The sequence below is a fragment of the Lates calcarifer genome, linkage group LG13 (genome assembly GCF_001640805.2).
Source record: "Lates calcarifer isolate ASB-BC8 linkage group LG13, TLL_Latcal_v3, whole genome shotgun sequence".
NCBI lineage: Eukaryota > Metazoa > Chordata > Actinopteri > Centropomidae > Lates > Lates calcarifer.
The window spans coordinates 9,389,112-9,416,508 of NC_066845.1; the positions used below are offsets into that span (position 1 = coordinate 9,389,112).

At 40.9% G+C, this 27,397-nt stretch overlaps 1 protein-coding gene across 9 annotated transcripts in view; it reads left to right on the forward strand.

The window, feature by feature from the left end:
• Positions 1-27,397, forward strand: part of LOC108878091 (prune homolog 2 with BCH domain) — a 61,369-nt gene that overhangs the window by 22,533 nt on the left and 11,439 nt on the right. For 6 of the 9 annotated variants that reach the window (XM_018668403.2, XM_018668406.2, XM_018668407.2 and 3 more), the window contains 13 exons: positions 4,102-4,203; positions 5,678-5,880; positions 6,401-6,567; positions 8,292-8,426; positions 9,040-9,128; positions 17,246-17,395; positions 17,734-18,065; positions 18,214-21,837; positions 23,315-23,860; positions 25,366-25,454; positions 25,995-26,216; positions 26,520-26,699; positions 27,150-27,249. In XM_018668403.2, the coding sequence (XP_018523919.1) occupies positions 4,102-4,203; positions 5,678-5,880; positions 6,401-6,567; positions 8,292-8,426; positions 9,040-9,128; positions 17,246-17,395; positions 17,734-18,065; positions 18,214-21,837; positions 23,315-23,860; positions 25,366-25,454; positions 25,995-26,216; positions 26,520-26,699; positions 27,150-27,249 (5,939 nt within the window). The other 3 variants (XM_018668405.2, XM_018668413.2, XM_018668415.2) reach the window with 3 other exon arrangements.

Here is a 27,397-nt window from a genome sequence, read left to right on the forward strand (position 1 = left end):
GTACTTCACATAAGCACAGGGAAAGCTGAGGAGAAGAAAGATCAAAGAAGCAAATCCTCAGATCAGAGCACAGCAGGGTAATTGAGTGATAAGGAGGGCAACTGACGAGTGTCATGGAGGTTGCAGATAAAGTGTAACACATGTCATGATTAGCAACCATTTCCCTCTCACATGCACACACATGCACACAGACACACTTTATCTCTCTCTCCCAGCACTCACTATAAACTTTGATGACTCGCTCTTTTGCTGACCACTCTCTGCTCTCTGTCATTTTCTCTCTCTCTCTCTCTCTCTCTTTCTCTCTCTCTCTCTCTCTCTCTCTCTCTCTCTCTCTCTCTCTCTCTCTCTCTCACTCTCACTCTCTGTCTATCTATCTATCTACCTATCTCTTACATCTCTCTCTCCTCTCTGGATGGCCACTGTCCAGAACACCCATACTTCTAATTGGCCTGGCTCTTAGTGCTTACTGATCCTGTCTTTCTTTCTCTCTCAGTTTTTCTCAGCTCCACGTCTCACAATCCTTCACTCTCACATCATTTGGCATAGAGCTGAACCATTGTGCTGAGTGGACTTCCAGCGTCTGTCCTTCTGAGTCTACACACTAACACCCACACATACACACACGGAAATTGGGTTTTTAGGACCACTCTGATTTTGGCTTTGGCTTTGCTTTGTACCAAAATTTAATCATTACAAACCCCAGGCCATTTCTAAACTTTATGTGCGTCTAGGGTGTGCTAACATTCATTACTTTTCGTCCCTGTTAATATTTAATATTTACAACATCACATAATTGTTGAGACATAAAACACTCTGCTTGATGAAAAAAAAAAGGCTCCCAACTGGCTTCACTGTCAAGGTTTTCTAGGCTCTTCTAATCTTAAAAGGAAGGTTGGCTTGAAAAGTGAAGTAACTTAAAAGCATTTATAAGCATGACTAAACCAAAAACAAAATTCAAAAAGGCAATTTTGTTTGGATGAGCATGCTCTTTAACAGGATACTTCCAATCCAGTCTTTCATAAGTCAAAGAATTTTATAAGGTCTTTTGTTTATTTTTTTCTAGCATAAATTGTACTGCACGACATGCATTAGATACACAGTCATGAAAATGACGGATTCCCACAAAGCATATGTATGCAAATGTTTGGATGTACATTATGTAAATAGCTGTATTGTGGCTCAGTGGCAGAAGTGTCACAGGAGTTAGAACATGCTGCTCATTCTCAGCCCAGCTCCTCTCTGTGAGATGTGATGGACTGGTGACTTGTTCAAGGTGTTTTCTTGACTCCCACTTAACGTCCTTGAATAGGTTCCAGTTGCTCCAATAGTTGTGAATGTAAACATTAAGAATACATTTAAAGGATGTGCTTAACTGCTCACAGTTTATACAAGGAGCAATTACTGTAAGCTTTTAAAGCTCCTCGTCTCAGGGTAATATTTCGCTGAAAATATGAATTGAGGTAGCTGGGTAATCTAAAGGAGATTCATAATACATTGCAGACTTGGCCTGCAATAAGCAATGGGAGAGAGGAGAGGAGAGAGAGACTGAATATGGTGAGACAGGAAGATAGAGCTCAGAGGGAGAGCACTCAGATTGAAGGATATCAGATGGCCAACACATGCACCCACACACCCGCACATGCGCGCGCACACACACAACACAAACACACACACCAGTGTTCTCCCTCTGCACGAGAACAGACACTGAGTGGCCTTTCCTTCTCCTGCTAATGCATCACTTCCTTTTCTCTTGCTATCTTGTATTGATTTATTCCCCCTCTCTCACTCCTACGAAGGAGCTGGCTGCAGACCTCCTTCTCTCTCTCTCTCTCTCTCATACACCTTCTCCTCTTTCTGCCCCCCCCCCCGCTCCATTCCACTTCTTTGCCTCACATCTTCACTCCCTGTTATCTAATGTCTTCCTTCTTATTTCTCTCTATCTAGCTTCCTTTTTTCCCATTCCCCTTTCCCCACCTTTTCTACATGTCTGACTTATCAATCTGCTTCCCATTCACCCTATATTTGAGCTCCCTTTTTTATAAGCATTTCCTAACTCCTTGGCCTCCTTTCTACAATCTCACTTTCTCATCCTCAGTCTAACCAGCACCCTCTAATATCTCGCCTCCCCTCCCTTTCTATGATTTGGCCTCTCACTTCACCTCGTATTTTATTGAACCATTTGGCCTGATGGTATTATCATATGAACTGAAACATGACACACGTCTTTTCAATTAAATGAACAGACTCTGTTAAATATTTGACATGTTGACAAATTTTCTGAGCATTAGCTCAGCTTCCACAATGATATTTTAGAAAGCAGAATCACCCAGTTAAATAAAAGTGAAAAGTTATACAGTCTGTGGTACTAACAAGTCCAAGTTTTAAATGTCTAAACCCACTGACTACACATTCACACTACTGCTGACCATTTTCAGGAAAGTTAGAGTAGCAGACCAGACTTGCAGACTTGTCAGTATGACTGCCTATAGGCAAAGAAAGTGGTGGCTGCTGCCGTTCTAACACGTTTTGCAAATTTTGTACCTCCTCTTCACATTCATTCATCATCCTTCCATCATCTGCATTTGCCCATTGCTTGATTCCAGTTTTCATATTCCAACAACATTGCTTGAATATGAACAAAGCTCCACTGCTCTGCAGGAGCTGACTGTCGTGTAAATGTCAGATGTTGGCACCTCTTTAATGCAACTATGTTTGATGTGCTTTCATGAAAAAAATAAGTGACTATTTGTTCACTGTGATGGGAGAAACTCAATCAATCACACATTTCAGCCCTGATGGACTTCAATCAGAGTTATTTTGTCAGGGCCACAAAGCCAGTGTATCCTGTTTTAGCTAAGGCTGGAAGACACTTAGAGGATATACAGCTGAGCTCATAACCATAAGTTTGCCACTTTGGGCTACCTGTAATAAGGCAGGAATAATGAATAGTCAAGGCTTCTTATTCGTCTTTGTCTCTGTAAACTCGCTTCCTCCCTGCCACTGCTCCATCCTCTCCCATCAGAGCTTCCAACAAGCCCATTAAGATGAGCTACAGATAGACATGATATTCATTGTATCCACATTTTGCCTCTTGATTAATGGTGCAGGCTGCAGGGCAGGCTTGTACTGGTGGTGAGTCAGCTTATCTGCTTTAGATAAAACAGATTGACACAGAACACACACAGAGTGGGCTGAGGGTGGTTGTTGGTGATTTTGTTCCAAATTACCATCAATTATTGCACTGTTTCCTTTTACTTTTAGTAAGTGTAATTCATGAGGATGGATGTCATTAGAGAGAAGGTCTCTGTTAATTTCTATTATGATGTTTTGAATTTCTTAAAGATTTTACTAGATTTTTTTCCCATTCACACAAAGACAAATGCTGACTGTTCAGAGACCTACACAGAGTCATGGGGGACTCACATAACTCTGTGTAAATACCCGTATTTAAAAATCTCTGCAGGGATCAGGCTATGAAAATCATAAATGGTTTTATAAAAATGTCTGTCATATTAAGAGTCCGAGTCAACAAACGAAGGAGGAAACTTAATTTTCTGCCTTTTTCACCCAGAGATGGATGTTTAATCTCTGTAATGGAGCTGTCATTAATGTCCACTTAACATAAATGAGGAGTGTTTGTCTGCATTGTTTAGTAGAATTAATGGAACTCATCACTGTTCTGATAAAGCATGTTACTCTGAGTTAACAGTGAAAAAGTTTATATGGCTAATTTGGACCATTGCTTCACTGTTACGACCGATTGTGCCTCTAGTGTAGTGCACATGGAATATTACTCTCTTTCAAGCATGAGCTAAACCTAGCAGCACCATGATTTCATTATTAATGCATATTGTTGATTTCAAACTGCTGCAGTCATCTAACACAGTCATGCTGGCTTGATGAGGATCCAGTTATATCAGCTATCAGATCAAACAATAATGTACAGTACTGTCACCTGCTTCTTTTGTTGGATGCTGGAAAACCAATAGATTAAGTGTCACTCAATCATGTCTCGCCAGGAACATTTAGAAGTGAAAAAGCCAACAAGCCACAGACACACTAACTTTGTACTGTATATTTTTGTGTGTGTGTTTTCAGGCAGATGCATCAGAGGATCCCATCCATGCTGTTTTAGGTGGACCAGAACCAGATGTTGACACTGTGGCCGCAACACTGTGCTTAGCCCTACACCTCAGCCAGGTAATATGAATTCTGTCTGTTTGTGTGCATGTGTTTTCTGCTTAAAACATGTAAAAAAATAAACCTTATTTACAGGGTTAAAGGTTAAGCATTTACAAGTCACTGCTCTTATTGTGTTATGTTTTTATCTGTACTTCTTCGGCTGTCTTACTGCTGCTGTTAAAAGTTCCCCACCCAAGGATCAATAAAGTGTTATCTTATCTCAAAAGGCGAGGTCAAGCACTGTCAGTTTTATATATTGTTTTTATATATGCGTCCAATGCTTGGTAAGCACCTGAAAGTTGAGCCAACTCTTATGTAATGAATGTATATTGTCAGAGTATTGTCTTGAACTACGTTGCAAATCCAAACTACAAATGAATTCTTTACAGTATATTGTATATTGCACATAGACTGCCATGCTATAGTGTCATCAAATTATATTTTCTAAAACATAATAGTCATTTCTTTGTTTTTCTAGATTTTTCTGATGCTTTTTCACCACCATCTGACATGATGCGTCCCCAGTGAGATGCTTATTTTCTGTTTTATTTTGAAATCACTTTCCTTGTGTGTCTCTTCTGGTTTTACTTCCTGCCTTCGTGGGTCCCCTCCCACCCCCCTACCTATTTTCTGTATCACCTGTGTTCCATTAGTTAATTATTAGTTAATTAGTCCTGTAGTTCTGCTCTTGAGTTTGAGCCTCATGTTGTGTTTGCGACAGTTTTAAAGCATTTTTTGTGTTTTGCCTGCTTCACCAGACATTGGACAGTTTGTTGTTTCTCTCTCAGTGGCTGCATTTGGATCCTTTCTCTAGTGTTCTTGGTAAATATGTGACATCAGCCACAGTTTATTTATATGTTTATTCAAGCTGTGAGCAGCTCCTCTGTTTCCTTTGTGCATTGCATTGTGGAAGAAAAGTGTCCATTGATGGCACACTCAATAAAATGCAATGTCTTGTTTGGTTGTAGCAGCTATAATGGCCGTCAAATTAGCAAATAAATCCATATACATACATTGTTGTTTAATTTGTATTTATGTTTCTATACAGTGGTAGTGCACAAATGTACTTTTCTTGTTACAGACTACTGCACTAATTCCCAAAACTTAAACTGGCAACAGTGTTATGGCTTTATCTGACTATTTGTCCAGTGAGAAACTGTTTTCTATAAATGCAGAGAAAAAGCAGTTTTATCACTATAAGCTAAAGTGCTACCTTGGCAAGATATCTCATATGCTAGACACTGAAGTGGCTGTGATGTAGAAAATCTCCCTGTATCACTGATGTATCAAACAAAATGCACCAAACAAGGTTAAACACAGTCTACTATCATTCACTGTTCATCTGTACGACTGAGATGCTTCACTTCACCGTTGTTTCACTGTATGCGTACAGATATTTGGTACATTCTTTAAAAATGATCATTTAGTTATTTATTTTGTAGTTTCTAAAGTGCATCTGGTTTCATGTACTTTCTGTGTCTGTGTGCTCCAGAAGGAAACATCAGGCAGAGTGTGTCTGCCAGTGTTGTGCGGCCGGCGATGTAACACTGTGTTGCCCAGAGAGACGGTGAGGTATCTGCGGAGGGTGAAAATTAGTGAGGGTTCGCTGCTGTGGAGGGAGGATGTAGACCTCGTGAAGCTTCATCACACCAGAAATCTCTCACTCACACTGCTGAGAGGTGGACTTCTAGATAGGTAAACACACTCACTTATGCAAATCATGTCAAAATGCACACACTCACACACACACACACACACACAACTTCTCTATCTTTCTCTTCCTGATGTTCTCTTGTTCTTCCTCTTCACATTTGCAATCACACACACACACACACACACCAGGTCAGTTTGTTGATAACTTCAGCTAATCTTTAACTACTTTATAGATGAGACACCAGGGAAGTGATTAAAATCTTACCTGGAAGCAGGTTTGGTGAATTTAGGTTGTTTTATGTTTCACTGGACCAACACTGATTAATGTGCATTGCTGAAGCCCACACACACATGCAGATCACAAACATATCCAGACACAGTGGGTTCTTGCAGAGAAGACTTTATTTGTTGATGCAAAAAATGAGATTTAGAGTATGTTTGGGTGTGTATTTCCCTCATGACCCAAAGGGGAGTTGTATTTATGCAAATGCCTCACAATCATGGCTCCTTCCCCTGCAGCCATCCATTTCTCCTTCACTCCCCTGTCTTCTCACCCTCCTAGCTCTGAGCACCACACTTTGGAGTCCAGCATCCTGCGAGTGGTCCATCACGACGGGCAGCAGGACACAGGGGATGATGGGGCATCGTCCGTGGTGATGACAGTCGCCAGGGAGATTCTTCAAGAGGCAGCGGAGCACATCAGAGCAACGCTGGGGGAGACTCTCGGAGGTGAGGGAGGCGCAGGCGCCCCCCCAGGGGGGAGTAATGGGGCGATGAAGGAGGACACACACAAATCCCCTGACATGACTCGCTTAACACCCACCAGGAGAGATGGAGAAAGAGAGAGATGAGGGGTGGTGAATGTGAATAAGGCAGAGCGCAGAAAGACACACAGAGTCCCATAATGTGAGTCTTTTTTTTAAGTTAGTTCAGACTGTTGAGTTGTCTCTGTTTTGTCTTGTACAGTATTTTTATTTTCCCACTAAAATAAGAAAAGCTGTTATTAGAATTCAATCAGTAAAATGGTAGAGGGGGATGAAAGGAAAGTCAACAATAAAGAAAAAAATAGAAAGGGGTTTACTGTATGTATGAGACATAGAATGTGTGTATCTGTATTGGGCTGGAGAAAATCATATTGAGGTGTAGTAACATACATTTTATATCAGGTGGTTTACTGCACTGTAACATTAAATTACAAGAGGTTGGCATCAAATACTTGTGTCTGAACAGGCACCAAAGAGATGAAATGGAGATGGACTAGTAAATTTGCACGGTGTGTGTGTGTGTGTGTGTGTGTGTGTGTTTGTGTTTGTGTATGTGTATGCTGTTAAGTCCGTTGAATAGCCTGCCAAACAGGTACTCAAGTTGTCAGTGTTAAGCAGCTGTGTAAAGGTTGGGCAGGAGACGTGACTGATCTCTGTTCAATAACGCTCTGCACTGTGATTTACAGAAAGACAAACAGACAGAGAGCAGCCTGATAGAGGAAAAGTGAATTAAGGTGGATGGAGTGAGAGGAGCAAAAGAATAAAGTGCATAAACAGAAATGGAAAGATGAGTAGAGCAGGAGAATGATGTACTGCATGTAGTCCAGTTCTTATAGTTCTTTGGACAGTGCATTTTCAGGTTCATTGATTCCTAAAGAGGTTAGTAGCTGAACTGTATTCCAGCTACTTCCTGCTCTGCATAGGCTCTGTCCAAAGAAAACTATTACCAGAGGAGATATAAAACTTTTTATAGGTTTATATATCAAGCCTGGCATAAACTATTTATGGCTATTTTAACAACAGGTAAGCTACTTTTTGATTTACAGATCCCTCACAAAATGTACAGTAGACTTAAAAAAACTCCTGTCCTGTTGTCGTCCAGATATGTTCCTCATTCAGGGACTAGGACATTCATTGACAGTGAATGATTGATTGCTACAGTGGTGCCTTTGTGATGGTGTTGTGTACAAACTGTATAAACTCGAGGCTGTACTGAATTTCTCCAAACAAATATTCAAAGAGGACACAGGTTTTGGTGAGAACGTTTCCTGTGTTTTTGCTTGGTTCCTGTCCCCTGGAAACTTAATTAAAAGTGTGGCAAAATCAGCAATCTATCACTATTTATTGAGACCAGCTCAACAGAAAAGGTTATTTAGGTCTAACCCTGACCTAAGCCTTTTATTGATTATTTGCAATTAATGATTTGCAATGATAGATCTCTGGGACAGCTTACAGCGACCTGAAATGTCATCATGAAGAAATACACTACTCAGTGTAAGTGGCTTGTCTTGGCTTAAGACCAAACTGTGCTGCAGAGCTGATTACTTGCCCTACACTGAAAGTTCAGGCTTGTAGATTAGCGTCTGAAAAGCAGCAATTCATCAGCTTACATGAACGTATGAGCAAGAACCAGAATGTGCATGCTGGACACACCCATATGAGTTTGTGTGTACGTGTATATGTCTACAGAGGCCTTGCGGCTGCAAAGTGAGACTCTGTGGATCAAACATGGCCATCGGTCAGCACAAGTGGAGGAGCTCATGAGATCATTGGAGCAATGGAGTGATGTCACTGCAGGTCAACCTGATGAGGCAAAGCTACAATGTGCGTATTTGAACATGTACAGAAGTTGAGCTTGAATTAAACACAGTAGAGTGCAGACGTAGGAGAGAGATTGGGTGTCCTCTGATTTACTGTAGAAGTTTTGTGTAATGATAATTGCTCTGTCAGTTCAGTTTGCTTCTTAGAAGTTAAACCTGTAAGTTACTAGTTGTAAATATTTAGTGACAGCTAATCTATATTTAAGAGCTAGTTTGTTATTAATTACCCCAGTGAATTTCCTGCTATAACATAGCAGGAAACTCATCCAATCTAACATTGTTTAAAGGCCCTGCCCAAACACACAGATTATCCAATCGCTGTGGCCAATTAAATCTCTAGCCACGTTGAAACTAGGTGGAGCCATGCTGGGAATTATTCGACATCAGTGCAAAGTGTCTCGGCCAAGCAGGTGCAAAAAGTTCAGTATAATCCCCATGGTGTCACATTTTACTCATTGGCACATATCCATGTCTTGAAACATTCTTTCAATTATCTCTCACTTCTAGAGAGGGCATTCATTCTTGTGTTTTTTCTGTCTGTTGTGAAATTGTTTTGTATTCTTTTGTGTGTGTCTTATATAACTGTCAGTCTGTTTGTGTGTACTGACTGGATGTAGACTTGGAGCAGCTGCTTACAATAGAGCTGAAGGAGTTTTCCGATGGAGAGATGACCATAGCACTGTCCTCAGCGACCACAGACAAGGAGGTAAGTTTTTATTATAAAAAAAAATCTTAAAATGCCTGATTCCATTTTGTTTTGTTCACTCCATCAAAACATAAATATAAACCCATTTGCCAATTAAATTTAGGGATTTTTTTCTTTCATGACAAAATCTCTGAATATTGAATGAGTTCAGAAAGCAACCTTGTTTAATTAAGTGTAAACTGGACCCAGCTGCATGGGGCAGAAAACCCAATAATGATCAAGTTAATTTATCTGAAGCTCTGTTGATGAATCATGTTAACTGGGAGAGAGTTTCAGGTTTAAAGACCCATTTCATGTCAATAAAATTTAAAGACAATTTACAACTTCATTAAATTCATTTAAATGTATTTTACGAGATATTTCTATTAAAAATATGTGTTTGTATATAAATCCTCCACTTGTGATGTAAAGATAAGTGTGCTGATATAGAAATATTGGCTAATTAATACACTTACTACTCCAATTAATGCTCTCATTAGCCTGATTGTTTCTGTTAATATATCATGGTGATTATATTGGGATATAATTCAGTGCACTTTTTGTTAGTTGTACTTGTGTAGTCTTTTAAAAGAGCAATGGAGGAGAAAAAACTTTGTCATTTTGCAAACAAAACACGATTAAACAATGTTTCTTTTTTTAAAAGTTACTCTTGATGGCTTTCATGTTTTGGATACATTACACCTGCGCTGTGTGATTTTTGGGGAGGTGTTCTTATGCAAGTAGAGGAGCCCCTCTGATGTTGTGATGTTCTGCATTTGGATGAGATGTAGATGGAGGCCTGAGAGCCTCACACACAACCAGGTATCACCTTCCTCCCCACTGATATTCTAAAATCCAGCACACACACACTCAAACATACACAAATGTCCTTACACATTTGTGAAATGTTTGTGTTAACTTCTCTATCTTTCTCTTCCTGACGTTCTCTTGTTCTTCCGCTTCACATTTGCAATCTCTCTCTCTCACACACACACACACACACACACACACACACACACACAGAGGGTGCTTTAAGCCTTTAAGCCTACCCCTTGCTTTTCTCCCTGCTGCAACTTCTAATGTGTTCACCCCCCTCCTACCTCCACCACTACCCCCGCCCCCCTGGAAAAAAATCATTCATTATTTCTTTTATATCTCCTTCTCACTTCCAAAGCCCATTTTTCTCAGTGGCTGCCTAGCGTGCAGTATTAGGCTATGTGTAAAATAAATGATGTCTGTAGCCGTAGGGGTATGGCTCTGCCTCCCCCAGAAAACTACCTAACGTCCAAGGAACATTAAACACCCAGATCCTCGTTTAGCGAATAAATAACCATTCATTTGAATGGCTTTGTCTGTGTGAGCGCACCGGACTTTCTGTGCATATTTTACCAGTGCTGTGCCTACATGCTGCGTGTCAAGAGCGAGACAGAGAGACAGAGCAAGGGAGAGAGAGAGGAAGAGAGAGAGAGAGGGCCCATTAGAGACTTAATATAGAATAAATGGCCAGGGGCCTGTGTGTCGCCAGCGGACCCTCCAACTCTACAGCGTCATGGTGGGTTACTAATGACCTGAGATCGGGCTCCAAAATGAACTCCTTATATGCATGTCATTTGCAGTGTGTATATATTTATATATTATTTTTTAATTGTGTTTGAAAAGAGAGTAAAACGGTATGAGAGTGTCATTTATTGAGGGGGCTTAGGGAAGTTCTGCCTTAAATGATTCTTTCCAGAAAACTAAATAAATTAGATTCAATTAGTCTTTAATGGTTTATGTGTTATGTGTTTGTCAAAGTGTGTTTTAAGTCTTTGTGTGTGTCTGATAGCATTTAAAGAGGACAGAGTTAGATTTTGGGGTAAAACAAATCTGGCTGTGACTGCCTAGTTAGCAGAAGAAAAAGCTTCAGAGTGTGTGTGTGGTGTAATGATATGGACACATCGTATAGACTGACTAATGTATTTTTGTGTACTGTACAAACATACATTAGTCAGTCTGTGTGTTCCCCTATTATGGAAGAGAAACGTGAAAATGAATGGAGTTTCATTCTTTCATAGTTGCGGTGCCTGTCTGAATATTTTTGTGTATCATTTGTATCTATTGTCAGTGTGCGCTACATTTGAAGCCGTAAAGGCAAATATTTCTCAGCGTCTCAAGCAATAATTCCACATTTGCCTACAATGGCACTGCTCAAGAATGGTGGTGGAAAAAAGTTTCCCATCATGTTGTCCGTGAGTAACAATTATACGACATTGTGTGTGCGGCTTTTTTGCGATTCAGAATACATAGAAACAGGTGTATTGAAGATTGTCATGTTCCACAAAACTGACTGCAAAAAAAAGCTGCAAAAGTGAGCAATGCAATTGTCATGCTGTATTGTCAGCTTTTCTTACTGCATATTGTAAATGTTTTTTTATTCAGTAATTCTCTGTATATATACTACAAAAATAAGATTTTTCTGGCTGTCAGCTATAGCAGTTGCATGGTGGATGTTTAGTTCATGCTGCACACAGTTTAAGTTTTTTGGTATTTTTTCTGCTACTGCTACATCTACAACTGCATCTGTACTGAGCGTGTTTGGCTTTCCTGAAGCAGAATGTGTCTAACAACTATCATCTGAAGTTGGTGAAGTCCTTTTAAATCCAAATTGTTATCATTGTTAACAGTGTATTGTATGAAAACAAAAAGGTTATATTTGCTAGCTGTGGCTGGGCTTTAAAGATACATTTACAGTACTTGGTAAATTTTTATGTTAGAAGTTGTTAATAGCCTTTCATGATTTTTTAGTCATGGTATTATGAATAGTTTACATCAGTTTTCGTGTGTCCCTTTTTTTATGCTATGACTGAAATGTATTGTTTCTTATGTATCATAGTGTTTCCAACAGTGGTTATTTTTGTCTCTGTATCTCACTGTAGAAAAGACGTGTTTACTTTACATCGTCAAGCTGAGTAAGACTATTCTTTTTTGTAAAGGCACCAATTTGTCCCCACAGAAACACACTAGATTGTCTAAAGGGTTGATAGTGAATGTAGAAATCAAATGCCTTGCACAAGGGAACACAGTCATTGCGCAGCATCACCTGTAGATGTGAAAAACATGACAGCTCATTAGCAAAATTGATATGCTGGTGTAGAGAAGTTGGGAGGCTTTTCTTGCTGGTGTAAAAGGTTTTGTGTAACAATAACACAAAGCTCAAATTAGTAAACACACAAACACTCTAAAAACACATTATTCATATCGTCATGCCAGTGAGTGTGTGTTGGTGTATCAGAGGTTTTCCTGGCTCAGTAATTAGCGTTGGCAGATGAAGCTTTGGTCGGATGAAGAGTTGTCATGCTGTGGAGTTGATGAACTGTGGGAAGGACAGGAGCCCGCAGCCACACACACACACACACACACACACACACACACACACACACACACACACACACACATAAACAGCCATGAATATGTGAATAATGTGTTTTATGCATGTGTTAATATGGACATCTCTTACAATATGTTTTGGAGTTCTTTGTTTTCTGTCTTCTTCAGCTATTTATACTCTTGAGAGAGTAGACAGGGGAAAGATGGGAAAGTGATAAAAGTTTGCATTTTGGTTTGAACACACACTTATCCAGTGCTTCATGATACAATGCGACTGTAACGCTGTTTGATTTCTCTTTGTAGTAAATGAAACCCTTTGCATACAAGTTAACGTTACTTTGGATGTTGTTTACTGTTTCCTGTTTTCACTGATAAACTTTTGCGTTGCTGATGCAGATATGTTTGCTTTCTTCTCTCTGCGTGTACGTGTCCACCTCTGCATCTGAGGTTTGCTTTAGGTTTCATGTTGGCGACGTTGATTGTCTCTAATGCGTTGTTTGTTCACCGTCCTCCGGCCCTTCTGTTTGTTTATGCGGGGCCAGTTTTGCCCTACGCCACTTGCACAAATAATTATGCTCGCTAATGAAGGGGCCCGCAGCCACAGCACTCGCTAAATGCCTTTCTGATGAGCGGCACTAGGAGACAGCAGGTGCAGGGTGGGCCTCCCAGGGACTAAGATTGAAGACCAGGAAGTCAGGGTGCCCCGCCCCTCCATCCCTCTATCTTTCTGTTCCTTTCTTACTTCCTGGTTCTGTCTTTCTTACACTGCAGTGGTTTTCTTGGTCAAAGTATTGACACTGCTGTAGCCATGTCAAATTGAGAGATGATACTCCACTTCTAAATCTTCATGCATAAACACTTAATGTCTGTTTACAGAGGGGGATTTGCTGATGGTTATTACTCTGCTCAGTGTTGTTTTTGTTGTGGCTCTTTACATGGCTTAGACAAATCAGCAGGATACCAAGATGCATATCACTTTTATCTAGAGTATAAAATATTTTGTTTGGCTGCAACACACATAGAATTTGTTACATGTACACAAATGTGGCACTTAAACAAGTTTGGAAAACCAAGGCACAGGGAGGTCATCATACTGTATCTTTAGTAACTTACACTGATGTTTCCTCCTCATCATCTCTTCTGAAACACTCGTACTTTCTCTTATTTCCATTTTCATTCTCCCCGTGTGGCTTCCTCAGGCTTTGAGGGCAAACAAATAAACAAAACAAAACATTTATAGACTCAGTGCTTGCATCTCGACCCCCAAATCCCTGCACTTAAGAGCTGAGTGAATGAAGCATGCGGAGAAGGCCCATATGAGATAGATAGACAGAAAGACATTTGAGCTTCTTTCTCTACAAACTTTTGTACCCCCCTCCCCTTTTCCCTCTGTCTCTCCAAAAACTTCATAAGCAGTGTATGTGTGTACGCGCATGAGTGTGAACAACAGAGTATAGCTGTTGGTTTGTGAGCACATGCATGTATGAGTTTGGCTGTGCACGTGTGTGTGGTAAATGGTATATATTGCACATGTGTGTACGTGTGTGTGCGCATTTGCATGTGTGTGTTTGAGCAGGGTGGTGTCAGCTCGCTCCTTGCCACCCCATTTGCTGTAGCTGTACCGCTGTGATCACAGACAGATGTATAAATCAAACCTCGCTTGATGGATTCATCAGGGTGGCGAAACGATCGCCTGAGAAGAACTCGCAACTCTCTTAGCGTTCTGTGTTCTGACGGAAAGGGTATGCAAAGAGCCTAAATGGATGAACGCTTGATTAATTCTTTGCCGGAGATGTTGGCGACAGCAGGAAATGTGTTTTTGCTTTGACTGTGTTTGCACGGGAATTTACGCGCGCGGGGCGTGAGTTATGAGGCCTGAGTTTTGTACCTAAGGCTATTGTGCATAATGATGGCAGGTTGGGAGAACTGCAAGCAGCCGCTAAAGACTTGCTACCTGTGGAGCAAAGACAACTAAAGAGAGAGGGAGGGTGTGTGTGTGTGTGTGTGTGTGTGTGTGTGTAGATGTGGAGATTGGGGACCTAGTGTGGGAGTGTGTTGAAGTGTGTTAAAGCAAGACATGAAGAGGCAAAGTGTAACAGAAAAACAGGCACACAGGTGATGGAGAATCAGGAGACATAAAGAAAATGGTGCCAAAAAAAGTGTAGTTCACAAAGTTGACTGAAGGGAGAATGATTCCATTTTCACACACGAATGCTCTCTATGACATGATACTGAGCATGAAATCAACTGCGTTTGACCATTCATATAATCAGTCATGGGTTAATATCCACAAAGTTGTGTAAAAAAGTTATAACTGAAACTTTCAGTTTGCAATGAAAGTAAGCAGAAATCATCTCGGGACCAACAAGGTTTCCATATCATAGCCCATAACCATACAACCAGGTCAGACAGCTTATGCTGACACTATCACCATAACAAATGGTCATTATTTTTCTCATAGTATTGGATGTTAAAGTTGTTTCAAACCTTGCTATACTACCCTAAGGTTTTTATTGATTCAAGTGTTATTTTTCCCATACTCGTTTTACTATCTTTGTACTGCAATGCACATTTTATTGGTATATTAATATTTTTTACATATCTCTTTCATTTTGTCTTTGTTGCTTTTTCTGTTAGCTTAAGTTGGAAATTCAGAACGCTTGCAAGAGATTGCTTTTGTTTCGCATCAATGAAACTTCACTTTTTTTCCAGAAATATTACTTCATCCAAGTGCCTGCTCTTGATGACTACTCATGATCTGTAAAAGATGTGCTATTTCACAACTGAGAACAAGTATACTGACCGATTAGTAAGTGACAATAATCTTCACTCTTGGATTATCTATATCTCATATGTAGTACTTTCATGACAAAACAGCCAATTTTGTCAGTGTTTCTCTGATGAGGTTTAAAAGATTAAAACTGAATATTTGAATCATCTGCCATATTATTTCATATTATTTCCTGCGTCTGTCTGCTCTTGAGTGAAAATGAAAGTTGATAAAAAAGAATGTAAAGTGAAGGAAACCCTCTATTTGTGATATATCTCATCCTACCAAAAACTTAACAAATAAGATACAGGTTTCTGCGTCCGGATCCTAAGGTTCTTGGAGACAGTTAGCAAGTGGGTTTTTATTGCTAACATGTTGGTAATTTATAAGAAAAGGCAATCTGTGTATCTGGGGGTGGCAGAAAGAGGGAGAAAGAGGAGGGGCAGGCAATATGAGTAGTAATTTACTCAGTTAAGAGCCAAATGGCAGACAGACTGTCGCCCTGCGTGTTATCTCGGAGATTTGCACTCTGCTCGTTTTCTGACTATATTTCCCTGCCTGTGTGTGCGAGTATGTGTGTGTGCATATGCACGCAGCTGGGTAGTAGCTTTAGAGTATCGGCATCATTTGAGCATTTCTGTTTATATTGTACTGTAAATCATGAAGACTTCATTGCCTTACCAGAACTCATATGTGTATACACTGGTACATGTTTGTTCATACGCTGGGATTACAGTAGACGACTGATCGATTTATGTGTGTATCTTCATATGTTAGGGTTACATGTGCTTTCACTAGTGTGTTTGTACTTAAGTGAGTGAATATGTGTGTTTTAACGAATCTTGGGAGGCTTCATTGCACTCATCAGGATATCAGTGTTGAGAAATGGCAGTGTCACTGAAGTGACAGTTGTGTGTGTGTGAGAGGATTGATGGGCCCGAGTGTGACAGCAGCCATATTGTGGAGAGAGAGGAGGATGGAGGGTGGTGGGGGGAGGAACAGGGGGAGGAGTATTGTAGCCCCCTCATCCTCACAGGTTAATATTGACACAGCCTGGGCAGATACAGTGCCTGAAGCGCTCATCAATCATTTTCAGTGGACCCATACAAATACACTCACACACACACAGGCTCAAGCAGAGAGAAAGACCACACACATTGTAACACAATGCACACATTCAAAGTCAAGTGTATCATTGAACTATTTGAAGTATGGCAAAGAAAAGAAATATGTTTTCATTAATGCCAGGCACACACATGCATGTCAACTTCCTCTGTTAGTTTTACTATAACTATCTATTTTTTGTTTAAAAGTTCTACTTAAATAACAACAACAATTTTGAGAACTTCACAAAACAAACAGTTGCACAACAAATCTAGATTAATCAAGCAAATATGTTTTCAAAAGTATCACTTTGCACACTTTATGTGTAACCCTGCATTGCAAATTATGGTTGCCATAACATTGTTGTTAATCATTTCACAGAGAAAGAAAAAACAAGTTCCCTTGACAAACAAAACAATTAATTAATGCAACTTTCCATCCATCAATCATTGTGCGTGTCACTGAATTACCATAATCTGTGCATGGTGGCTGTTTTAAGAGCAAACAGTTAATTTCCAAACAATAAATCACAAAGTGTCTCTCTACCCCTCTGTGCGCTTTGACAGCTTCGTCTCTCATTGCTACAGATGAAGGCTTACTTGAAACCGCTTCAGTTTTGCAAAAAAAAATTAAATCATATGCGCAATAAAAGGCAGGGGTCTAACAAAGTTTCTATTACAGCTGTAACCAAAATGTTGGGAAATGTTTATAAATCATTTTTAGACTGTTATAGTAAAATGTAATAATTGCCTTTTTCATTTTTTTGTTCATTAATAATAGAAGTTCCAAAAAGTTGGAAGCATCCATTATAATAGCCTGCCTTTAACATTTCAGATGTTGATTCCTTCCCCCTTTTTCTTTCTTTTTGTTTGTTTCTATTTTCTTTTCTCTCTTCCAGAACTGGCATGATTATGTGGACGAGCTGAAATTATTCAGTCATCGCCATGGCCTTGATGGTCTGGTGGTTCTCTTGTCCATCAATGATACAGTTCATCATCCCCGCCAGCAGGTGGCTGTCTACTCAAACAACACAGATATCTTAAACCAGGTAAATCAGCTGTAAAACCACCAATGAAGCCATCTAAGCTAAAACTGATTCACAACTCAACTGGTTTGTTTCCATTTTTAAATTGTCCTGAATCTCTAGTTAACATTTAATTTGCTAAATTTCCAAGAACAGCAGCAGCAACTTGTCAGGAGGTTTCCTGAGAGATGTGGTATGTTTAATAGGGTAATACCCTATACTAATGCTGCTCAGGATGTGATGATTTTGGCCACTCACCAGAAGCTGTTATTTATTTTCACTCTTGTCAATGAGAGTTTAAGAAACTTTAACAAATAAGAACAATTTAGGATGAAGTTAAGATGAAATGGCTCTCATTGCAGATCTGCTGTGAGTTGGAAGAGTCCTCCAGCTGGTCTCTCTCTGGTGAACTGGAGGCTAGGGAGAATCTCCAGGTCTACCACATCCCTATAAACACCTCCACATCCTCTGGCACCCCTCCACTGCTGGTGGAAGAAATCCAGGGCCTCCTCAAGGACTTTGTGGACCGGCGGAGCTCTGTATTAGCCTGCCATCCCAGTAGTAGGACCTCTTCCACGGAGGGAGTAGCAGGCAGCGTGGAGTTTTCTCAGGGATCATCTGGCATCAATGACATGGATGGTTCTGACATAGAGAGGGCAGAGGGAGGCAGTGGAGATGTGGTGGCAATAGCACGGTATTACATGGATTTATGAATTTATTTAATTTTTATCCAGTGTAAATGAAAGTCATCAAAACAAGAAATTTGAAATTGAATATTATTTATTCACACTTTTAGGCACTCACAAAATTCAGTGACAGCGTTTCTTTATCTCTGTAAATAGGGTGATGGCAGATGGTGAAGAGGACACGGGAGGTGTAGGAGTCATTGCCGGTGGGGAGCTAGTGAGCCCTGACAGTGGTATGACCACCATCCGCAGCAGCCGCTCCTCCAAGGAGAGTTCAGTGTTCCTTAGTGATGACAGTCCAGTCGGTGAGGTTATAACAGGAGGAGGTTCAGCAGCAGGGCCAGGAGGACTCTTCCTGAGAAATCCCTCTCCCCTGGGATTGTTATCTCTTTCCCCTCCTGTCCCACCTGAGAGGAGGAAGCACCGCTCTAGCAGAAATAGAAGTGACAACTTTGACCTGTTTAGTTTTGACCCACTACATAGCAGTGACCACTCTTTGCCAGCAGGAGGGGAACTGGCAAGTTCTGAAGTAAAAGGAGATGAGGAAGAAAGAAGAGCAGGGAGCTCTAACTTATCTGATCTTGAAGAGTTGAGCTTGCTGGATTTCTCTGCTCCCAATTCACTGGACGGGCTTGAAAGTAGAAATTCTTCAATTGACCACCATGGTCAAATCCATGGGAATGACACTGTGGTTCCTCCAACCCCAGTCAACAGCCTTGTAGGTAGCCGCCCACCCAGCAGCTGCGGGGTCAGATTCTTCCCAGAGGATGTAGCTGAAAGGATCAATGGCTTGCAGCACAAGGACAGTGTGTCATCTTCCTTGTCAGAAACCTGGGATGAACTTTGTTTTGATACACAAGGAGCATTGTCGTCAAGTGAGAGTAATGCCTGGAATAGGACCAGGGAATCTGAAAGCCTGCAGAATATTGGAGAGGAAGTTGGAGGTAAAGAGTCAGTCAGCATAATGACAGAAAGCGAAAGCAAGGAGGAGATCTTAAAGTCAGAGTATGCCCAGCAGAGGGCAAAGACCCTTGAACCTCAGCTTAGTCTGGTCACTGAGCAAACTGAATCGTACGAAAACTGGAACCCAGATTCTGTGCTGAAGGATCAGTGGAACCCTGTTACTTTTGCTGATCTGCAGTTGACCCCACCAGAGGAGGAAGTAACTGGAAAATGCAAAGCTGGTATCATTGGAACTAAAGAAAAAATACTTACTTTGTCACAAAAGAAAGAAGTCCTAAACACTTTAACGCCAGACACATCTAAGGAAGAAGATGAAGGGGTCCAAGGAAAAAAAGACAGACAGATGGAGCTCCTAGACTTCTGGACATACTCTGCTCAAAAGGGGTTTCTCAAATCTGATAGTGGTACCACCACGTCTTACCCTGAATCACTAGATATGTGGAATATGACAATCCGGGATGACAGTCTGTCACCTCTCACAACCCCTGACAACTTGTCTGAAAACTCAGGGTCTTTCTCTGGGGTGAACCTGAATGTTGTGGGTGGCACATCTGTGCAAAGTCCACAAGGATTCTCTGATGGTGGAATGCAGATGTGGAACACCACCATACAGGAAGACAGCTCCTCCACCATCACAAGCCCCGAAGGACCTGAAAATGGAAAGGACCTCAGTCACACAGGATCACTGGATACCAATGATTCTCCAGAGACACGTGCAAGCAAAGAGTCAGAAGATGTAAAAACTATAGAGGAGGAGGGTGGTATGAGTAAAGTAACTAGTCACACGCCGGAAGAAGTGGGGTGGAGAGGTAATGAACACAATGTCAAAATAGTCATAGAGGCTGCAGAAGGTAGAACACAGGGTGAAGAAACAGGGGATGAGGACATACAGACTGTTCAGAGCCAACAGAACTTGGCATCTGAACATTCAGATGAGTTTTCCCCATCCCAAAGCACTAACATGTGGGACTTACCTGTCCCTGGCATGGTCACCTCCACCTCAGAATATGACAATGTAGGAGCTGGTGTGTGGAGCCTGACATCCTCCCCTGAGACCTATGCTAGCCCCATAGTAGACATGATACAGCTAGAGGGGCAATCTAGCCCTTTTATAGCTGTGACCAAACCTTTTCAGATAGATGAGAGGTACGATCAATACCAGGCGGCAGATCCCACAGCAGTCATTTCAGATAAAGAACAGTCTGCCACCCAAGTGTTCCTATTTGAGGGAACGAGTGAGTTGGGTCACATTACCAGGAGTGGGGGAAGTTCAATTGAGAGTAAGTACGACAACAAAAGCAGAGCGGGATCAGAGGAGGCTGACTCAATAGAGCAACCCAGTGATTATTCCCCATTTCTAATGGTGGACAGTTCCTCTGTCATTCAGAAAATTTCTTCCATTTATCATGTAAGTCCAGAAGAAACTGCTGAGACTCAAATCCAGACTGACCAATCACTATCCCCAAGTCATGTGAACTGGGAGAGCTCAGAATCAGCTTCATTACCACACAATCTGCCAATCAAAATGGACCGCAAAGAAGATGGGACTGTCACTGAAAGCCAAGGGGAACCTGACAAAGAGAGCAATGGAAATGTGGAGGTCAAAATAATAGAAACTATATCGCTGAGCTCCAGCTCTGGGGGAGAAAGAGACACACTGAAATATAGCCCTGACAGCCTTCACCCAGGTAGTCGAGACGAACTCAGTCGAGACGAACTCAAGTCCAATTCTGATGGAGATTCATCTTCAGGCCTAGAAATGGAATACATTGTTGTGTCTGGCACAGTAAAAGAGGCAGAGACAGAGTGGCGTGATAGGCCTAAACGGGGTGATAGGCAATCAAAAGGAACAAGAAAGTCCATGGAGACATTTAGCACGCTTTTCTATGCTGCCACAGTACTGCAAACCCAGGCCCAAGCTGCACGTAGAGAGCACCGGGAGAACGCAGAACAAAGTAGGGAAAACCAAAGAGATACAGAGCAAAATCAGGCAAATCTGGATAATGCCACTGAGCATCACATGGTGCAAGAAATGAGCCCCAGCCAATCAAAAAATACCTCAGAAGCTTTTCATCAGACAGATTCAAGATCAACAGATTACAGTCAAACACAGGTAGAAGAAGGAAATTATGACGATAAATCAACCATTGTGGCCAGAAGTGTGTCTCCATCATTAAGATATCCATCAGATCACTTCTTAAAAACCAGAGAGGAAGTTTATGTCCATTCACAGATCTCAATGGAAGATTCAGATGAGGGCGGGCAGTCACCCTCTGCACCTCCACTACCTCCTGCTTCTCTAGGCGAATTTCAAGTCTGGGGCAGTCAGTTAGTGAGACAGGACACACCTCAAACCACATCTGATACACAATCCCCTGTACTTACCAACAGTTCAGTCTCCCACACCAGCTCTTTGACTGGCACCCCGTTAAGTGAATCAGGCATTTCTACTGACAGAGGACTTGGATTACCATTTTCTGGAGATTTAATGGAAGAGGAGAATGATGAGGAAGAGCAGGAGGAGGAAACTGATACAGAGCATATTACCCTGGATGGAAAATGGACTTCAGAAGTACAGCGTGAGAGGGAGGAAAGACAACAGTTAAGATCTTCTGATCTGCTAAGTTTCACTGAGGAGCTGAGTGGAGGTTCATCAATTCAACAAACAGATTTACAATCACACAACAGGTTTCCACAGGATACAGTGGATTACTATGATGGACAACCTTTAAGGACTGTTGATCATGATAACTGGTCAACTGACCAACAGCCTGGGAGCCATGTAACTTCTCAAGATAGCTATTCACTTGTTTTAAGGTAAGCGACACACGTTGAATCTTATTCTTTATCTTAAGCTCCGTGGTATTTTATTTCTGTCACATTTACAAGTCAGAACAAATACATAGAAACTAATAACACATAAATTAATTATCTTTTCATAAAAATGAAACAATATGAAGGTTATTAGATCATGTGCTTATCTTAAAAGGTCTGCATACAGTTAATTTTGGTTTGAGATTGAGATCACTGAGATTTCTTCCTTTTCACAGAAAGAGTTAGTGAAATGAACATACCTGTGCACTCTTGTGCCTGTCTCACACACACACCTACATGCACACATGAAAGACCCCTCTGCTCACTCTCCCTTAGTTCTCTGCCGGGTTTTTGAGTCTCTACAGCTTTCTCAATAAAGTTTGTACGTCAGAGGATTATTAGCATCGCTGAACAGACTGTTGAAATCAAGCTAGAAGGCTCTCTTGAGGAAATTAGGTTTTTGTGTGTGTGTGTTTTTGTGTGTTGGATGGGTGACTGACAGAGAGGGTGTAAGAATTAATATTAGTAGCGTGAGAAGAGTAGATTATGTGTCTGTATTGTGTGTGTGTGTGTGTGTGTGTGTGTGTGTGTGTGTGTTTGTGAGTAAGAAACAAACTGTGCATGTGTATATGGGTGTATTTCATATGTTCAGCAGCAAGCTTTCATCTGCAGCTCTGTGTGTGTGTTTATAAATCTGTTTACGCCTCATTAAATATGCATTACCTGCCTCATTACAGCTGGAGCCCCACCACAGCTAATGGAAACAGCTCCCCTAGCTCTCTTAAAAGGTGTGGGTGTGAGTGTGTGCAGGCAAGCCTGTGTGTGAGTGTCTGCATAGGTAATAGCCAGTGCATCAGAGAATAAAAGTTTGTCCATGTAGCTTCAACTTTACATTAGCAAAGAGTATGTAATGTAGTTATGTCTGTGTCATTAGCTTTTGTGTAATTGTTTTTGAGTATACTGTAAGTGAAGCAAGCTGTCCACTACTCTTTCTTATTGCAGAGTTATACTATTGAGTTAGAAAGCAGTAGCTTATTTCAATCTGTTTTCTCTGGATTCAAGCATTATTAGAAATGCCCTGTGGAGTTTTCTTGTTAACAAATGATCTATCTGTTTACAGTTTGTATTATTCACCAAAACACTTTGTTTTGATGCTAAAAACATAACAAACATGTTGAATACATTTCCTTTCTCAGAAATCATTTTCATTTTTACTTTTGAAACCTGCGTTGTTTACATCCATGTTTGCTGTCCTTTGCTGTGGCATTGCTGTGTTTCTTAGATAGGTAGAATAATGGCAGAAATGTATATCACCTGCATGTTCATTTGCATTCATGTGTTTCCTTGTGCACACTCACCAAAAAAAACAAAACAGGTGCAGATAGATAAGACTTACTGTACTCCATTTGTATTTATAATGCTTTATTAATTTCTCTCTCTCTCTCTCTCTCTCTGCACTGATCACCTGCTCTCCTGGAAGAAGACACCAGGATGTGACATCACAGCTGTCAACCCAGCCAACCAGTGAGAATGCTGTGTATCAGTGGACAGGAAGTCAGAATGTAGCTCAGGGTCACACCCAGTATGGCTACAACTACCACCACATTGACCAAAGAACTGAAAACCAGAGCACGCACTCAGCCTGCGTGGATACCAAATCCAACAGCCAGCAAAACACCACAGATGTCTATGCTGAGTTTACAACTGACGCCACAGCTGTACAGTACCGGTCTGAGCAGGCTGAGAGCTATTATGAAGCTGGAGTTAATGCTGAGTACAGCTTGGAGGATCCGGGTTCCAAGTGTCAGTACGTAACTGAAAGGCAGTATGGAGATGAATCCAACTCCATGTGTGCTTCTGACCTTCAGTATTCTCAGTATCAAGCCGATGGCCAGTGTCAGTATGAGACAGACCATGCTCATTACCAGTTTGACGGACAGCCACTCTACCAATCAGATAGCCACCCTGAGAGGGAAGATCATGCACGGTATGTGCCAGAGGGATATGTTCACTTTCTCCTGTCAAGGTGAGTGTTCACTCATACAAACTCAGTTTTGCTTTTAAGTAGGTTCAACAGGTTCAACACTGTGTAGCACTAAGTTTTACCACTAGTATCAGCTAAAGGCCCCTTTGCAAGCTAGCCTTGGCAAGATGATTTTGTTATGTGAAGATTTTATTTCAATGACCTTTCTAAAAACCTGAAACATGATCATAAGGGGTTTCTGTCCATTACAAAAGTGTGAAAGACAGAGAGATAAGCAGTGGAACAGCATAGGTTTTCCAAAGGCTAAGAGCTGCACTACTGTCTTTTACCACAAAGAGGCAGCACAGATTAAAACTGTCATCAATCCTTCAACAATTTTTTTCTTTGTATCAAAACAGCCAGGGATTGACATAAGACTAAATGAAGAAATAGAAAGTTTCTTAATTCATCACTGCAACATATTATAGGATAATATAATGTTAATACTCACATGCCCATATGTACATTTAATAATGTTTTCTTGCCATAATCATTCAATCAATCTCCTGTCCATATTATCCATTAAAAAATCCTACGTAGCTTCCAGTGGAACAGATATGGGACAAAGTCCACGATCCTCATTCTTTGCAAAAATATTCCATTCCAGTTTGTAGGCATGGAGTTTGAAAGACATGGGCATTTGTTGGTCCCAGAAGTTCTAACAAGAGCCTGTACTATGGTCTCAAAGTCAGAATATCAGAATAATATTTTATTTTCACATTATGTCTCACCCAAGATATTATTTTTTCACAATCAAAGGGCCAAATCAAAAGTTATGTTCTGGAATCAGTATTCAGTGTGTGTACACTGAGCAAATTTGTGTGTTGCAGTCCAATTGTTCCTCGTTAGCAGTTGCATCATGGTACTTGTTTTTCCCCACTTTGTAATTCTGATGACCTACCCCCTCTTTGGGATGCACAGCCCTCCCCTGTCTTTTACTGTGTGTGTGCGTGTATGTGTGTGTTTGCGCACATACACACTAGACCTTTCCATAATAAAGTGGTCATGTGACTTGATTGTGGAAAAAGTGGTTCAGTCACTCATGCCGGGAGAAGCCGGACTGAGGGAAAGGTACGTGCCCTGAGATAGAGATTTTTTTTTGTGTGTATGTATGATTCTTTATGTCTATAAACATGTGTACTGGTTTCTCTGTACAGCCTCTCTCTATTGTTAGCAGGCCTTATGCTAATCAGAGTCTGTTAGAGGGGCTTTGGTTGGGGGGAGGTAGCAACACTGCTCAGTATTGTTTCCTCAGCCCACACGTGCAGCCTGGGAATGAAGCAGTGAGTCTGCTTTGTCACTTCTGTAATCTTTCAAGTCCAGAGTCAAATGACCAGATTTTAAACTCTTCCTCATTCAATGTCATGGGAAAAGTTAGATTCTCGTTCTCCGTAGATGATTGGCTTGTTTGGCCCAGTACTATGCATAGCTGTGCCTTTGGTGGCAGTAGTGATAGCAATGATAATTTATGTTTTGGCTCATTATTGTCTTTCTGTGCCTCTGAGCAGACACTCCCAACAGAGGGACAGTGCAGCAGGGATGATGATGAAGATGGCCTCGAGTGAGGAAGCTGCTGAAGAGATGGATAACAGAGAAGGTAAACAAACAGCAAGATAAAATAAGCTTACATTGTTCCAGTTATTTAAATCTTTGGGTATTTAGTGCTGGTGATTTATGTTGCACCTTATAGGTAAAAGGCTAGAGTTATAGACTTATCAATAATGTTTTAAGATGAATACCAATATGTAATGTTTTGTGGACTTTTAGGAAACTGTTTTGAAGGTATTCAAGACATATTTTAGCAGTCTAAAGGAAATAATTAGCATGTCATTCCATGAAACTCTCTAATGCCTCAAGTTCTGTCTTATAAAGTTTCTGTCGCTATAAATTCATGTGTGGTGCTCACATGTTAATAGAACTGTCAACTTTTGAATTAACGATTTTCTGTCATCATTATTCTTTCCAGACTTTTCTGGATTAGTCACGGGGCTCCCTAACATTTTTAAAGACATGAAATCTGCAGCAAAACATCTCAAAATATAGTAACATGAGGGGAAATTATAGTGGATCTGCAACCTTTCCCCACCAGAACTAAATAACTAAGAAAAAAAATCTCTCTCTGTCTCTCTCTGACCAGACCCACCGTCCTCGGCGGATATATCAGGCAGCTCTAATCAAAGGAGAAAGTTGACAGCTCCACCAATGAACGTATCACTGGACCGCAGTGAGGGGTCTCTTCTCTCTGAAGATGCTCTGGACACAGAGGACGAGGCCTTGGATACTGGGGATGACCTGGATGTCAACATTGATGAGCTGGACACACCTGATGAGGCTGACTCACTTGAGTTCAACAGGCACGGTGAGACAAACACCTGAAGATACAATATAGATGTATCACACAGGAGATGACAAATAAACACGCTCACGTGATAGTATATACTGTATTGTACAAATATGCTTTATAAACAAAAAAGAACAGATACTGTTCTTCTATAGTATGTAGATGTGGCAGCATCTGTCCTTCAAATTTGATTTTGCTCAGGATTTGTCAGTAGCCCTATATTTTATCCATAAAATAGAAATGACATCAAAATGTTAGTATTCACTTTGTTTGTTGCCAATTTGTCTCGAAAAATGTTCCTGTCACTGACATCACAAACAGAGGACTCGGAAGAGTCTGATCTGGGTGCAGGAGCAACTTCAAGCGATGCCGTGGCAGGACACAGATCAGCTGGAGAGAGCAGGGATAGCAGACTGTGGAGGAGCGTGGTGATTGGAGAGCAGGAGCATCGCATTGATATGAAGTCCATTGAGCCATACAAAAGAGTCATTTCTCATGGAGGTATGCGAACACAAACACTAAACAAATGCTAAAATTCTATGTCCACCAATTCCCCCTGCACTGTTTGTGTCATAGCTTTTGATCATTTAATCTATGCCGATGCCCTCCCTCTTGATTGAAAAATGCTAAATTGTTTTTTGCTTATGAATGTTACTCACTGAACCATGGCTGCCAGGCTCCACATTTTCCCATATAAATTGTGATTCTGCTTGGAAAATTGAATTAGCACAGGAATCTGAATGCCATCAATTGTACATACTGTATCAACAATAGCAGTAACTACACAGTGAAAGGGGCAAAAGTGGTTTACAGAGGTGTGATCAGGACTGTTCTCATCTCAATATGCATTTGAATAACTGAACTTACAGGGAGTCAATTCCAGCTAAATGTTAGAAACTACTACAATAAAAGGTCCAGTGTTTTATTCCACTTTATGTTTTATGTTCTCAGGTTATTACGCTGAGCAGAATGCCATCATTGTGTTTGCAGCATGTTTCCTACCGGACAGCGACTGTGACAATTATAATTATGTGATGGAAAACCTTTTTCTGTGAGTAAAGTTTCACTACATGGCCCATTAACATGCAGAAAAAGTATCTGGGCACCCAAACATCACACCCATATGTAATTGTTGACCATCTCATTCCAAAACCATGGGCATTGATTTGCTACATTAATAGATTTCACTCTTCTAGGAA